Source organism: Silene latifolia, chromosome 2, assembly GCF_048544455.1.
Source record: "Silene latifolia isolate original U9 population chromosome 2, ASM4854445v1, whole genome shotgun sequence".
NCBI lineage: Eukaryota > Viridiplantae > Streptophyta > Magnoliopsida > Caryophyllales > Caryophyllaceae > Silene > Silene latifolia.
The window spans coordinates 42,305,146-42,321,147 of NC_133527.1; the positions used below are offsets into that span (position 1 = coordinate 42,305,146).

The window sequence follows — 16,002 nt, forward strand, 5'->3', positions numbered from 1 at the left end:
ACCTCAACTCCTAACGTTGCTTCAGTCATGGTGATAAGTGGCGATACTCTTGAGGACCGAATGCAGAAAATGAATGATCTCCTTGAAAAGATTATGAAGGAGAATGAAGAAAAGAACAAGAAAATTGATGAGCTCCAAAAATAGGTGGTGGCACTCCGTGACAGGAATGCCGAGAGCGAGCATGGTGACATCGATAGGGATGTTCATAGCGATAAAGAAGTTGGCGAGGATAGGGAAAAGCCAAAGAATGAGATCAGCAACTTCACTGAAGAGAAGCTGCAAGAGTTAATAGCCAAGACGATCAAGTGTCAGTTGGATGATAGCTCGATAAGTAGTGGACGCTATATCAAGCCTTACACTAAGAGGATTGACAGTCTGCGCATGCCATCTGGCTATCAGCCTCCAAAATTTCAACAGTTCGACGGGAAGGGGAACCCAAAGCAACACATTGCCCACTTCGTCGAGACATGCAATAATGCTGTAACATAAGGTGATCGTTTGGTGAAATAGTTCGTTCGTTCGCTCAAAGGGATCGCGTTCGACTGGTACACAGATCTGGACTCTGAGTCAATTAAGAGCTGGGGTCGCATGGAAGATGAATTCCTCAACAGATTCTACAGCACCAAATGTGTCGTCAGCATGAGCGAATTGACAAAGACAACTCAATGGCAAGATGAGCATGTCGTCGATTACATCAACAGGTGGCGTGCGCTGAGTCTGGAATGCAAGGATCGCTTAAGTGAAGCGTCAGCAGTTGAAATGTGCGTCAACGGGATGAAATGGGACATTCTTTACATCCTGAAAGGGATCATGCCATAGAGCTTCCAAGACCTGGCTACCCGCGCCCATGACATGGAGATCACAATCAAAGAACATGGTAGTGCTCGACCAAGTTCTTCTAAGGTGCCAAGTGAAAAGAAGGAGTTCAAGAAAACTGATAAGAACTCCAAATCGTCGACAAAGGAAATAATGGTCGTCGAAACCAGCAGTGCACCTGTGAAAATATCGTCAAAGCCTAAGTATGAAAAGAAGAAAGAGTCATTCTCTTACAACTACCAACGAGACAAGCCTATATTGAAAGAGTTGCAGGCTAAGAAATACCCATTCCCAGATTCTGACTTGTCTGGAATGCTCGATGACCTCTTAGAAAAAAAGATTATACAATTGCCAGAGTCTAAGCGCCCTGAGCAAGCAAACAAGACAAACGATCCCAACTACTATCGTTATCACAGGCTGGTGAGTCACCCTATTGAAAAGTGTATAACACTCAAGGAGAAGATCATGCAGCTCCCAATGAAGGGAAGATCATTCTTGACTTGGATGACACAGTAACCACAAATCAAACTACTGTAGTCTTGGAGCAACCTGACGAGCCAATTATACGACAAGGACAGTGTGTGTATATGTTGCAGTTCGGGAGTTTTGAGCCTGTGGCATTACGGATCCAAAGGTTATTGTCGTCACCAGCTCCAACGTCATTAGAAGAAAGACTACCTCCTCAGGATAAGAATGAGGAAAAGAAGCATGAAGATGACGATGAAGGTTGGACTTTGGTTACGCGCAAGAAGTCAAAGAAACAAACAAGGCAGACAACGCAACCTGTTCATCGTCGAAGAAAACAATAAAAAAGGACGAAATCTCGTAAGACGAAGGGAAAGAGAAAGTCCAAAACAGTGGTCAAACCACATGTCTTGCCTATCGATATACTTGAGCAAGAACCACCGAGTCCCGTCACCTTAAAAGAATTTTTCCCATAAGACTTCTTAAACAAGGTTACCGTGTGCACCGTCTCAGCTACGGAAGGTGGTGATGATAAAAAGAAGATAGAGGAAGGAGGCCCAGATGATGCGGTATTGCCTCAACAGTTGCGTTCTGAAAAGGAGAACGAAATAGTGGCTACTCTTCACACCCTTCCTACAAACATGGGATGGGAGCAAATATTTCATCTACCTAAACAGAAGCATCAGCTGATAATTCAAGGACTTGAGAAGCCTGAGTTGTATGCGGGCAAGATGAAAGAAAAAATTGAGCCTCTTGAGCAATCAACTGGATGTGTCTCGCAACGTGACCTTGAGTTTTTCAGGATGAGGATTTACTTCTTGGATCCAAACCTCACAACAGGCCACTTTATGTGTCCGGGTACATCCGGGGGCAAAAGGTCAAGCGCATCTTAATAGATGGAGGATCAGGAGTCAATCTCATGCCAAAAGCAACCATGAACGAATTAGGGATCACGATGGACGAACTCTCCAGTAGTCGAACAATGATTCATGGTTTCAACTTGAATGGGGAGCGCGCAGTTGGCATGATCCGCGTGAACCTTACCATGGGTGATCTTTCTTCCGACACATTGTTCCATGTCATGGATGGCAAGACATCGTTCAAACTATTGCTGGGACGACCTTGGAAGCACGAAAACGGAGTTGTCGCCTCAACCCTCCATCAATGCTTGAAATATTATCGTAGTGGTGAAAGGAAGATAGACGGAGACGCCAAACCCTTCTCTAAGGTCGACTCTTTCTTCGCTGATGCAAAATTCTTTGAAGAGAATGGTACTTCCAGTGAGTTCATGCCAACCACCATCTCTTCAATAAGAAAAGGGGGTAAGCGGGAAAAGAACATTATCAAAGAAGATAGTGCTGCAAGTCCTGCTAAAGAAAATGATGTTAAGAAAGATGTAGACAAGGCCAGCAAAACAGCTACTCCTGTTGCGTCACCCAAGAAGCAAGAGACGCCGCAGAAAACTACACCACCAGTACTACGCTACATCCCAAAGTCTCGCCGCAAAGATGGGGAGAGTCCTTTTGCAGAGTGTCTAACACCAAAGATAGAGCCTAAGGATAAAAAGTCAAGTCCGGTGTTCAGCGGGAATGGGTGGCCAAAGTCGTTACACCTCTACCAAGTTCATCTCAAACGAAGATTGTGAGACCTCCTCCGAATGGTTTCGTCTGTTCATCCAGTCAATCATCAAGTGAGGAAAACAAGTGGATATTTGATTCCAATGCTTACAAGCTACTTGCGAAGGCTGGATATGACTTTACAAATCCGACTCCTCTCGGCAAAGTTATAGAAGTTGAGCCGTACGGTCTTAACAAAGCGCAACATGAAGTGTTCAAGCAAGATGGGAGCTTCATGGTGACCAGGGCCGGGCTCGGATATGAGTCTCCTGCGCCTGTGAAGATTGGTGCTCGTAGAAAAGGGGCTACTGCGTCTTCTCAGCACATCACAGTAGAAGAGGTCGAAGAAAATGAAGGAGAGGAAAAGATGCATCCATCTTCAGTCTTCGATCGAATAAGTCCATCTGCAGAGAAGTGTCGTCCTTCTATATTTACAAGGCTAGGGAGACCAAGTGCTTCAACCAAACACATTTCTGTCTTTACCAGGCTTGGCAATCAAGGAGAAAGTAAAGTCAAAGTATCAACACTTTCGTTGCGCACAAACAAGAAGGGTGCAATACATGAACGCTTGGGCGGTCCATCAAAGACAGTCTTCAGTCGACTTGGGGCTCCCAAGAAGAATTGCGGTGAGGGTCGTCCTCTCTCAACTTCTACAACACCAAATGAAGAAGTAAGAGTAAGCGATGACTTGAGAAGCGCAATACCATCTCGCATGAAGCGTATGCAAGTAGTGGATATCATCCAGCATGAGCCACTCAAAGCAAGGAGGTGCGTACTAGTTCTCACAGGCCAGTCAAAAAATGTTGAGCCTATTCCTTCATCTTCACGTCCTTCTGGTGTAAAGAAGCCAGGAGATTTAGAAGTTACAACGTCGTCATATCACATCACAGTAGAAGAGATACCTGGCGAGAATGAAGAAGTTGAGGCCGATGAGGCCCCTGAAACACTTGAAGACGGGGGGCAATCGACTGTGGATGAACTCAAGGAACTCAATTTGGGAACTACTGAAGATCCTCGCCCCATTTATGTCGGTGCTCACGACTAAGGAAGAATAAGAGGAGTACTACAAGTTGTTGGTCGAATACAAGGATGTCTTCGCTTGGAGCTATAAGGAGATGCCTGGACTCAGCCCAAAAATTGCAGTTCATCGTCTAGCAATCAAGAAAGGCACCAATCCCAAAAAGCAACCTCAACGTCGTTTGTAGGAGCTTGTACCGAAATTGAAAAGGAAGTCAATAAACTCATTGAAGCAGGTTTCATTCGAGAAGTCAAATATTCTACCTGGATAGAAAACATTGTCCCGATCGAGAAAGAAGAATGGACAATCTGCGCATATGTGTCGACTTGAGAGACCTTAATGATGCATGCACGAAGGATGACTTCCCTTTGCGATTCTGAGTTGGATGATTGACGCAACCACCTGGTCATGAAGCCCTATCATTCATGGATTGTACTGGTTACAATCAAATACATATGGCACTGAAGATCAATAAGCAACAGGTTTCGAACCCCAAAAGGGATCTTTCATTTACGTCATGCCGTTTGGATTGAAGAATGTTGGCGCTACGTACCAACGCGTAATGCAAAAGATCTTTGATGACATGCTGCATAAAACAATAGAGTGTTATGTTGATGACGTGGTTGTCAAATCAAAGAAAAGAGAAGACCATATCAAAGACCTTCGAACCGTCTTTGAAAGACTTAGAAAATGTCAACTCAAGATGAATCCACTCAAGTGCGCATTTGGAGTCACATCTGGGAAGTTCTTAGGTTTTGTGGTCAGGCATAGAGGCATTGAAATTGACCAAACAAAAATCAAAGCTATCAACGAAATGCCGGAACCAAAGACATTGAAAGAGTTGCGCGGATTGCAAGGACGTTTGGCATACATCCGAAGGTTCATCTCTAACTTTGCCGGGCGTTACCAGCCGTTTAGCCATCTCATGAAAAAGGATGCTCCATTTCAATGGGATGAAAAATGCAAAAATGCTTTTGATAGCATCAAGAAGTACTTGGCCAGTGCGCCAGTGCTGGGGGCACCAATTCCAGGAAGACCACTTGTCCTCTACATTGCAGCACAAGAACGCTCATTGGGGGCAATATATGCTCAAGAAATTGAAGACCGCAAGGAGAGAGCATTCTACTACCTGAGTCGTACCTTGGTTGGAGCTGAGTTGAATTACGCGCCTATAGAGAAGATATGTCTTGCTTTGGTGTTTGCCATCCAGAAGTTAAGGCACTACATGCAGGCGCATACCATACATGTGGTATCAAAAGCTGATCCAATCAAGTACATACTCTCAAGACCAGTCTTGTCTGGAAGACTTGCGAAATGGGCAATGTTGCTTAAGCAGTATGACTTGGTGTTCGTGCCTCAAAAGGCTGTGAAAGGTCAAGCTATCGCCGACTTCTTTGCTGATCATCCAGTGCCAGCAGAGTGGGAAATTTCAGATGACCTCCCAGGAGAAAAAATTTTCTACGTGGACGTTCTACCTCCATGGCAGATGTACTTTGATGGTGCTGCAAGGCAAGATGGAGCTGGAGCTGGAGTTGTGTTTGTAACTCCACAAAATCATATCATGCCATATGCATTTACACTTACTCAGTTGTGCACGAATAATATGGCAGAATACCAAGCTCTTATACTCGGCCTTCAAATGGCGATTGAAATAGGCGTCACGGATATGGACATCTACGGAGGCTCAAAGTTAGTGGTCAACCAAGTCCTTGGTGAATATGAAGTGAAAAAGGAAGACTTGATTCCCTACCATCAACGGGCATTACAACTGCTGAATCAACTTGACGACATCCATGTTGGTCATGTACCAAGGAGTGCCAATAAGTTGGCTGACGCGCTTGCTAATCTTGCAGCCACTTTGGCACTGGGGGCAGAAGAGTCTATGCAAGTCCCAGTCTGCAACCGCTGGGCAGTATCTTTGCTTGAAGGAGAAGAAAATGTAGACACAACCAACATGATATGCGTCTACACAGCTGAGGAAGATGATTGGCGTCAACCTATCATTGATTTCTTGGGCCACCAAAAATTACCTGATGATCCCAGACACAAGGTTAAGATACGTCGACGTGCTCCAAAGTTTATTCACTGTAAAGGGACACTCTACAGACGTTCTTTCTCGGCCCAATGGTTGAGGTGTCTAAGCAATAAGGACGAAGCTGTTGAAGCAATGCATAAAGCTCACTCTGGAATTTGTGGCGCTCATCAATCTGGGCCTAAACTTCATGATCGCGTAAAGAGAATGGGGTATTACTGGCCAACCATGGTACAAGATTGTATGGACTTTGCGAAAAAATGTGAACCCTGTCAGTTCTACGCAAACTTCATACACCAACCGCCGGAGCCGTTGCATCCTACTGTTTCTTCATGGCCCTTTGAAGCTTGGGGACTTGATGTTGTGGGACCCCTTACTCCAAAGGCCTCAAATGGATACGAGTATATCCTCGCCGCCACTGACTACTTCTCAAAATGGGCAGAAGCCATCACAATACGGGAAGTGAAGAAAGAAAATGTTGTGGACTTCATTCGAACCCAGATCATTTACAGATATGGTGTACCTCAGCGTATCACAACTGACAATGGGAAACAATTTTTCAACCATCTGAAGACAAGTCTGGGAGAAAAATTCAAGTTCAAACAATACAAGTCATCCATTTACAATGCTTGTGCAAATGATTTGGCTGAAGCCTTCAACAAAATCCTTTGCAACTTGTTGAGAAAAGTAGTAGCAAAGTCAAAACGAGATTGGGGAGGCATTGTGGGCGTATCGTACCACATACAAAACACCTACTCAGGCAACCCCGTATGCATTGGTGTATGGAGTAGAGGCCGTGTTGCCATTAGAATTGCAGATCCCTTCCTTGCGCATTGCCATTCAGGAAGGGCTCACAGAAGATGAAAATGACAAATTGCGTTTAGCAGAATTAGAGGCTCTCGATGAAAAAAGATTAGAAGCTCAACAAAAACTCCAGTGCTATCAAGCAAGGTTGTCACGTGCATTCAACAAAAAGGTGCGCCCTCGTTCTTTCCAGGTAGGAGACCTTGTCCTTGCGGTATGAAGACCAATCATCACCTCTCACAAGCCAGTTGGTAAATTCACCTCTAAGTAGGATGGTCCATACGTAGTACAGGAGGTCTACACGAATGGTGCTTACAAAATTGTGGATGAAGATGGCGTTCGTGTAGGCCCAATTAATGGGAAATTTCTGAAACATTACTATTCTTAAGCCTCAACAGTGAAGGCTCCTAAGCAAGAGTTTAAACTGCGCACCAAGGCTCCTAAGCAAGAGTTTAAACTCCACACCAAATCTCCTAAGTAAGAGGTTAAACTGCATACCCAAAAAAAAAATGTCCTTCCCTTTTATGAACTACGTCGGCTTGATCTTGTAAAGTGCTTCGTGCTTTACACGTACGTAGGCAGCTTAGGTGAACATGTAGCTCAAGTGCAGCCACACTTCCAAACAAACATCATCCCTCTTTATGAACTACGTTGGCTTGATCTTGCAAGTTGTCACCTCTGTCAGCTTTGTGAGTACGTAGGCAATTTGGACAAACACTGTGTTCAAGTGCAGCCACACGAAAATAAAACAAATAAAAAATGCTCCTGGCCCGCAAGAGCCTAAACTGTGAACGGCGAAATCAAATTCATATCATGGACAATATAAATGTGAAGATCAACGAAAAATGAGCTAAAATGAAACAATCACACGCAGATCTGCAATAAAAGAGATAACGATCAAGTTACATAGTAATAGTAATCTAAGCCTAAAATCTATGGATCAAAGTAAATTGAAGTACGCATTTGCTCAAGAGACGCCCTTTGTTCTTCAATTGAAGCCTCCTCTTCGGCACTCAGAACAGGGGTAGCCTCAAGCTCTTCCAAAGTCTTTTTCGTAGTCTCAACCTGTGACTCCAAGTCGGACAGGGTTTCAACTTTAGCTGCTATACTTTGCTGTAACTCAGTTTCCGTTTCCTGCGCCTGTTTCAGCTCAGCTACAAGGCTAGTTATCTTCTTCTGAGTATCTGACAGTCGAAGAGATTCTGCTTCAAGGTCTTCTTGTACTCTACTATGATGTGCCTTCACTTCTTCAAGTTTCTGGTGTTGCTGAAGCTTATCCCTCTCCAAAGATTCAGGGCGATGACGTTCGGCTGTAAGCTGCTGAAGTACAAGGTAAGCATTGACGGCACCTATGTAAGAGCTAACTTGTTGTTCCAACAGGGTAGGATCGCCTTTGAGCTGCCGTATGCCCGCATAACATGCCTTAGTCTTCGCTGCCACTGCTTCCACTTCTGAAAAGTCTGCATTCTTCAATTTTGTCGTAAACACAGTAGCTACACCACGCAAGGCCTTCGTGAATATCCCCTCATAAGGTGAAGATGGACGAAACGAAGCTTCAGGAGGATCAAGGACATTCACAAACTTCGAAGGAGTCGATCCCGTCCTCAGATTGCAAGGTGAGACCATGGTGATAGTAATAGGAGAGCGTAACACTGACGCTTTGCTGGCACCCACAACGGAACTCCATGTATGACCTTCTCGAGAACCAGACTCGTGAGCATCACTGGAAGATGATATCTTTTTAAACTTGGAAAGTTCTTTCCCCTTTCGAGGCATGTACTCTCGAGTAGGCGGATCTAAATCTAATCCAGGATAATCGCAAGCTGCAGTTGACGCTCCCACCTCCAAAGCCACGTCACCTTGCTGTCAAATATGCAAGTTAATTAGTTTGTTTCAAAAAAAAAAAAAAAAAAAAAAAAAAAAAAAAAAAATACCGTACCAATGATAGAGAGGGCACACGTGAAGCACTAGAAACCCCGGCAAACATCACTTCATCATCATTCGTATCTATGACATGTGCTTTCCTTTTCTTGCCACGTCCGTGCTTCGGATCAACATCAGATGCTGCATCACTATGGTATCCATCCATGGCACGGATACTTGTCTTTGTACATTTTTCATTGTGGCGTGATTTCAAAGTACGTTTGCCGCTGGGGCCTTCCTTGTCCACGTGTGGATCACTCCCTTCTTTCCCTGGACAGGAGGTGAGTAGAAATTTTTTTATGTCCTTTCGAAGCTCACCTATACCGGCAGTCTCCCACCATTCTCTAAATTTACTGATGGAACGTTCATACCAACGGATTGAAGAACTAGGAAGGACCACTATAGAGTAACTTTTCGAGAATAATAAAAGTTGCCAAAACTTCAACGCCTCGCGGCTGCTGACTCTACGTTGACTCGAAGCACGAGCTAACATATCAGGAACGTCTTGACAAAAGCCGAATTGTCTGCTAAATCGGTGAGGGTTATACGGCTCTAGATAAAATGATTCACCCAGACGAAAAGGTAAATACGAAGAACGGAGAGAGGCAAGATAACCAAACTTTATGGAATCAAGGTTGTCATCGTCACGGAGAACTTCAACCTTGTTTGGGTGTAATATGAAACAGTTTGCGTTCACTTCTCGGCCACCATAAATAAGGTCACGCGCTTCATCATCCGTGTAAGCTTTGGCTCCTTGAACGCCAGAATAAGCAACCATGGAAGGACCCGGAGGAGGTGACTGCATTTTGTGGTAAGCAGAAAAATAGTGTGTAAGCCAACCATATAGATAATGAGCCGGGAAGTATGATCTAGAGAATGCGGGACTTGAAGATTTGACCATCTAATTTAAGCCTCGATAAATGCTCACCAGAACGGGGATAGCTAGGCTGAATGTATTCCCCTCAGCCAACAAACTAGCTATCTCAAAAGTACATGGCCTGATTTTTCTTTCTTCACTCTCAGGAAGAACGAACACGCACAACCAGCATGACAGAAACGCAGCTAAATAGACTCTGTCCCTGTAAGACTTGTTGACGCCAACCTTATCAAACATAGCTTGCTCTGCAGAGGCCCATTCCGTTGGGCGCGTCGGAAGTTCTCCACTAGGATTTTGTGTTTTCTTTGGAAGGCCGCTGGTCTTTCGTGCTTTAGTGTTAGGAGATTTATAAGTAATCGCTCTCTTGCACTAAAACCTGATCCAATCCTCCGCTGTGACCTTGCGTTCATTTTTTGCTCGTCTCACAAGACGGCGAAAGGCAGTGAATAAATAACTACAAGCCCCTGGAACCAGTCTATTTCCTTGACCATCTCTCTGCATGAATCTTTTTAATTGCGGGACTGTTTCATCATAAATTTCCCCATTAATAGGCAAGCCACCTAGTTTTTGAAGGTCCCATAAAGAAATTGATAGCTCGCCCTCTTTGGTGTGAAGCGTATTGGTAGTATGACACCAACACTCGCAAAAGGCGCGTATGATGCGTGCATCCTTATTGTATGTGTATAAAGAAGCATAGACTGCGAAATCAATAGAAGCAGATGCCAAAATGTCGCTGTAGCGGGATAACACGTCCTCGGTCCATTCCCAGTAACCTTCAATATAAGAGAATCCGCCATACATCTTCACATAGTTGCCACTCCACTTCGCACAACCTGATATGATATCTCGGCCAAGCAAGGAGAAATAATTAGAGGAATCACTTTTCGCTTCAAAAGTACTCTTCAAAATATGATTAGCAGACGTGTCTTGCAGCTCAATCTCCAGTTTCTTTGACATATCTTTTTCAAAACATTTCTTGCTAACAAGGCTTGCCTCAGAACCATCTAAGTCGCGCAAGGACTCGCGGTTGATCAAGCAAGTTCCAGAAGCAGGAGCATCATTCTCTTCATCGACCAGAGAGAGATAAGTGACACTGTTTTGGCGTAGCTCCTTGAGATGTACCATTGTTACCTGCAAATAAAGAGGAAACAAGTCACTAGATGAAAGTCAAAATGCAGGTGACATTCTTCTAAATCTTCATGCGGTCGACGAATCGGGTACATTGCATGATAACTCCAAAGGAGAATCGAAATGATCCGACCGGAGTAGTTTCTAAATCTTCATGCGGTCGATGAATCGGGTACATTGCATGATAACTCCAAAGGAGAATCGAAATGATCCGACCGGAGTAATTTCCACATCTTCAAGCGGTCGACGAATCGGGTACATTGCATGATAACTCCAAAGGAGAACCGAAATGATCCGACCGGAGTAAATCCACATTGGTCGGAAGCCTGACTTGCAATAATCGCGAACCTGCATAGACTACTACTACTAGCAGACAGGGATACAAATAAGGAATTCAAGTAATGAGTAAAACAAAAAAGGAGCAAAATGGGAATACCACGTTATTCCTAGCTAATTTTGGTTGCCAACTCACAAGCACCAATGAGAAGCTAGTTTCGTTGCAACTTTCATTAAAAACAAAAGGAAAGCCAAGTTAGGTTGAGAGTTTGTCTGCCAATATTGTCAAATCTCAAACAACACAAATCAAAGAAACAAAAGTATAGATAAAGACAACGAAAGAGGAAAGATGTCCTTCATTAGTTTACGACATCAGCCTCCTTATTTTCATATAAAAAATGTGTCCTCTTCAAAGGCAACAGGAGATTTATCATAATTCTTACTAACAAGCTAAACCGTTGGGCAAATAAAGTAAAAAAAAAATAAAAAAAAAAAAGAGCTTTGGAAGTAAGAGTTTGAGGTAGTTTGATATCAAGTTATAAGACTTTAAACTACGACAAGGTTTATCCTTTGGTCATGTAAACAAGGCGAAGTCGACCAGAAAGTATATCCATAAAAGAGCAAGACGGATAACTTACCAGAAGTCCTCAAGCGGAAGTGATTTTCGGTACCAACCAAGGTAAACTCTGCACGTATGTAAAAAAAAAAAAAATCAAAGGTTTTACATCATGTTACACGAAATCAAAGAAGTTCAGGCCCGGTGTTTGATATTCGGTGCTACGAAGTTCGGGAACACGAAGCAGATACTCGGCTGCATTTGTTTCTTTTAAAATATACGAAAAAAATGACAAGCATCAGCGAAGTAACAAGCAGCCGATCGATGTCAAGGTCAGGGTCGAAATCAATACTATGGTCGGAGCGTTCGACAAGGCATAAGTCAGGCTTCCTAAGTATGGTAAAATTATATCCAGGGATGGCTAAGCTCAGCGATTAAATCGAAGTTTGTAGAATCCGTTAATTAATGTACCATCAAGCTACGGATGTAATATTCAGCAATTATGAATTATGTGAGTTTTTGAAAGCAATACGGTTGATAGTGCTACAAAGTTCTTTGCAAACAAAGTTTAATTTGTTAACATAGCATATTAAAATTTTGAAGCATAGTCAAAGTTTTACATCGGTTCGACGGAATGAAATTTGATTATCAAATAATTCAAAACCAGTAATATGATTTCAGCAATGATTAAACTTTGTTTGCATATATATAAAAAAAAATGAACAGACTCCAAGATTTCCGCCAGAATAATTACAAGAGTCACAGTCAAATTACTACTCGATCCTAAGTAACGAGAAGATGTTGCCGAAACAAAGGATGGGAGGAACGAGATGAACATACCTCAGTAGTTTTCGGTTCGGATCGTCGCGAAATTCGGAAACTCACACTACTACAGATACAGGCTATAACAACGGTCAAAAACCGTTGTTATATAAAAAAGCGGACGTTGTTAAAGCGTCCGTTGTAGAAGGTTTTAACAACGGTTGGTTTACTTAAGGAAACCGTTGTTAAAACTATTAACAACGGTTTTATGTATAAAAACCCGTTGTGGAAAGTGTGACTCAATTTTGGGGGGAAAGTTATAACAACGGGTTGTAATATACAAAACCGTTGTTATAACTAAAGACAACGGGTTGTTTGTAAATAACCGTTGTTGTTTGTTCTTAAAAAAATAAAAAAAAATTAAATTAAATATTACTAGATGCATGCATAATTACGGCCTGTTAGAATTCCAATGCATGCATTATTACTGACATCACTGTACATATGAACGGATAATATGGAATGAGAAGGGTTAGTAATAGGATTTGAAGCAGCATTATTGAGAGAGATGATGATGATTATGGCACAACTTCCTAACATATATATTAATTAAAAAGCAATTAACTCAACCCACACATTGCTTAGTATAAATACATTGCATATCTCAACTAACATTTCCATTATCTCATATATTCATCTCCAAACTCTAATCGTTAAAACAAACTCTACTTAATCTTTCAAATCAAACTCAAAAACTCTAAGAAAATGAATGATTTCATCCTAAAGACTCTTACCATGATCGAGAACAACAACAACTTCATCCGCCGGTTCCTCCATATTGAGGAAAGTTTCAGAAGCTACCTTGCGGAAGCTCGATCCGCATCGAAGCACGCCAAAGAAGATGGCTTGACGGGAAGCAGCGATTGCGGCTATATATGACGATATAGCAATCGCTGAACGGAACCTCCAAATAGCCAAGGAGGAGAGGATGGATACGATAGAGCACAATAAGATCCTCCATGAAAATATAAGAATTGCATTTTTACATATGTAATTTTTTTTTTTAATTTATGTATTTATAAATATATATATATATATATATATATATATATATATATTAATTATGTTTATCTTACTTCTTCATCTTGCTTCTTCATTGTTTTAGTAACTAATTATGTGAACAATACTTAAACAAATAACATAATGGTCGATAAAAACACATATATGCAAAAGAAATAAATAGAAAAAGAAAATAATGACGATGAAACTAACAGTGATGGCGAGATTTACCCGATAAATACGAACGTAATAGAGACGATGAAATCACAATGACGGCGAGAAGATAAAGCGACGATGAGAAAGAGAGAAATAGAGAAAGAGAGAAAGAGAGTGTGTATGTGTTTTGTGTTTGTTTGTCTCATTTGTGTTTGTGTTTGTGTATTAAGGGTTGTGTTTTGTGGCTGCAGCAGACTTCTGTTTGTGTGGTTTATAGTATGGAAGGTATTGACAACGGTTATTAAACAACAACCGTTGTGAAATATGTTTTAACAACGGTTGTAAAAAACACCCGTTGTCAAATATGTTTTAACAACGGGTTTCAAAAGTAACCGTTGTGATTACTTTTCACTAACTTTGCGCCAATTTTGCGCCAAATTATTAACAACGGTTCTGCATGTGTGACCCGTTGTTAAAAATAATAACAACGGTTTTTATAACCATACCCGTTGTAATTGATTTTAGTATAATTCGCGCCATACATTCTACAACGTCTATTGTGATTTTCGTGAATAATCGTTGTTAAAGGGGCGTTGTAGTTGCCTAAATTTGTAGTAGTGTCAGAATTTCTGCGTTAAGAAATTTGGCCGAAAGCATGGTCAGTATGCTGCAAAATCGTCTATGGACAGCCAAACTGAAGAGAAATATATAAGAAGAGAGAAATAACAGGGGTTATTACCTGTAGAAAATATGCAATGGAAATAGACGCAGAGAGCATAAGGTGGATGAATATATTTCGTTCAAAGCTGCGGGGTTTATATAGGCATGGGTAGTCCTTAAACCCTATTTCTAAACGGACTTGTTGCCGAAGGAATGTAGAAATCAAAGAAATAAGAAGTCGTTGATAGAGGTTGTGTTTCCTAAAAATATCCTAGTACATAAATTTCAAAAGTAGCTTACTCATGCAATTCGGCCCATGAGTCACTATTTAAAAATTTTTATTCATCAAACCATACGGTTGGGTATGAGCTAAGGAGATGAACTCGAGTATATCGGGGGCAATATGTCATCCGCTAAATCAGAATATGATAGGGTGACGACAAAAAATTATGAAGCTGCCTTTACGACAAGTTTGGGTACGCCTCGATCTTCAAGTCAAACAAAAAATATGTCAACCGCCAAGTCAGATAATGACAGGGTGACGTCAAAAAAAAAATTATTACCCTTACGACAAATTTGGGTATTCCTCGACTTCCAAATTAAACAAAAAATTCACCCGCGAAGTTAGATAATGACGGGGTGACATTGTTAGAAAAATGGATTACCTCTACGATAAGTTAAGGTACCGTGATTTTCAAGTCAAAAAAAAAAAAAAAAAAAAAGCACACTTGCCAAATCAAAATACTGATAGAGTGACGTTAAAAAAAAATGGGTCATCCTTGTGACAAGTTTGGGTGCGCATAGACTTCCAAGTCAAAGCCAAAATGAATCGAGACCTCGCCACATCAAGACACCAAAGGTGCACGTGACAAGGTCCCGAGGGGGCAATTTGTAGGCACGGAAAATTTATTAATGTGCCGAATAAATAAAATAAATCAGTTGAATCTGAGCTAATATTAAATTTTAGCTCAATTTGATTAATTTGCCCCGATTAAATGAAATACGGATCGACTCGGATTACAAAATGGGTTATCCGGATCATTAGACCCGAAAAAGATCAAATTTGGGCCAAATTCACTAATAAACCCATAAATGGGCCTGTGAATGCCAAAGTCCACCAAGGGGAATTGAAACTCTATAAATAGAGCTATTCCCATTCATTTCAAAGTTAGAGAAATTATAATCATAAATTTCAGAGAGAAGAAGACACAAAAGCTCTATAAATTCCCTCTGCAAGCAGTCAACAAGCACACCAAAAGTGTGCCGCCTGCCCAAGAAATTCAAGTTCAAGCTACAATATTCAAGAGAGAATAAGTCGCAGTGACCCTCTCAAGAATACAAATCGACACCTCCTATAGAGTCATACAACCTCTACAGGTGTCATTCAAATACAACGTTCGCGCCTCTACTACAGACATCGTTTTTCGTGATCTACTACGGCATTTAGAATCAGAGGATACATTAGAGATTGTACACATAAACTTTCTGATATTAATAAAAATTCATTTGTTTCCTATTTTGTATTACATTTATTTTGCGATACAAAATTTGCTGTTACAGGAATGTTCTGGAATGTTCCGGATATTTCTATTCCATATTTTATAATTATTTCACAATCTTTTATTCTTTGGTAAACAATTCCCCGTAATATTCATACAAGATATTAAGGAAAACCAAATTATTCCGTCCTTCTATAACTTAAACACGGAAATCTTTCTTCCGCAGGTGGAAACCACTTGGGAACAGACGCAGCAGGTGTTGCGCCTCTTCCAAGAGAGGCGATGGATCGCCGCGCCTCTTCCCAGTCCTTTTCTGCGTATTTTTCGTATCTTTTTCATATCTTTCCGAGATTCA

The 16,002-nt window shown here is 41.6% G+C and overlaps 1 protein-coding gene across 1 annotated transcript; it reads left to right on the top strand.

The window, feature by feature from the left end:
• Positions 1-4,729: 4,729 nt before the first annotated feature.
• Positions 4,730-7,139, top strand: LOC141640448 (uncharacterized). The gene is made up of 5 exons (XM_074449255.1): positions 4,730-4,794; positions 4,897-6,348; positions 6,460-6,676; positions 6,792-6,923; positions 7,044-7,139. The coding sequence occupies exons 1-5, from the start codon at positions 4,730-4,732 to the stop codon at positions 7,137-7,139; spliced, it is 1,962 nt and encodes a 653-aa protein (XP_074305356.1).
• Positions 7,140-16,002: the final 8,863 nt, after the last annotated feature.

Coding starts and splice junctions, on each gene's coding strand:
- LOC141640448 (XM_074449255.1), top strand. CDS start 4,730: ATGCCGGAACCAAAGACATTGAAAGAGTTGCGCGGATTGCAAGGACGT. Junction 6,677..6,791: donor ATTGGGGAGGCATTGTGGGC/GTATCGTACCAC, acceptor ATTGCCATTCAG/GAAGGGCTCACAGAAGATGA. Junction 6,924..7,043: donor CACGTGCATTCAACAAAAAG/GTGCGCCCTCGT, acceptor TACGTAGTACAG/GAGGTCTACACGAATGGTGC.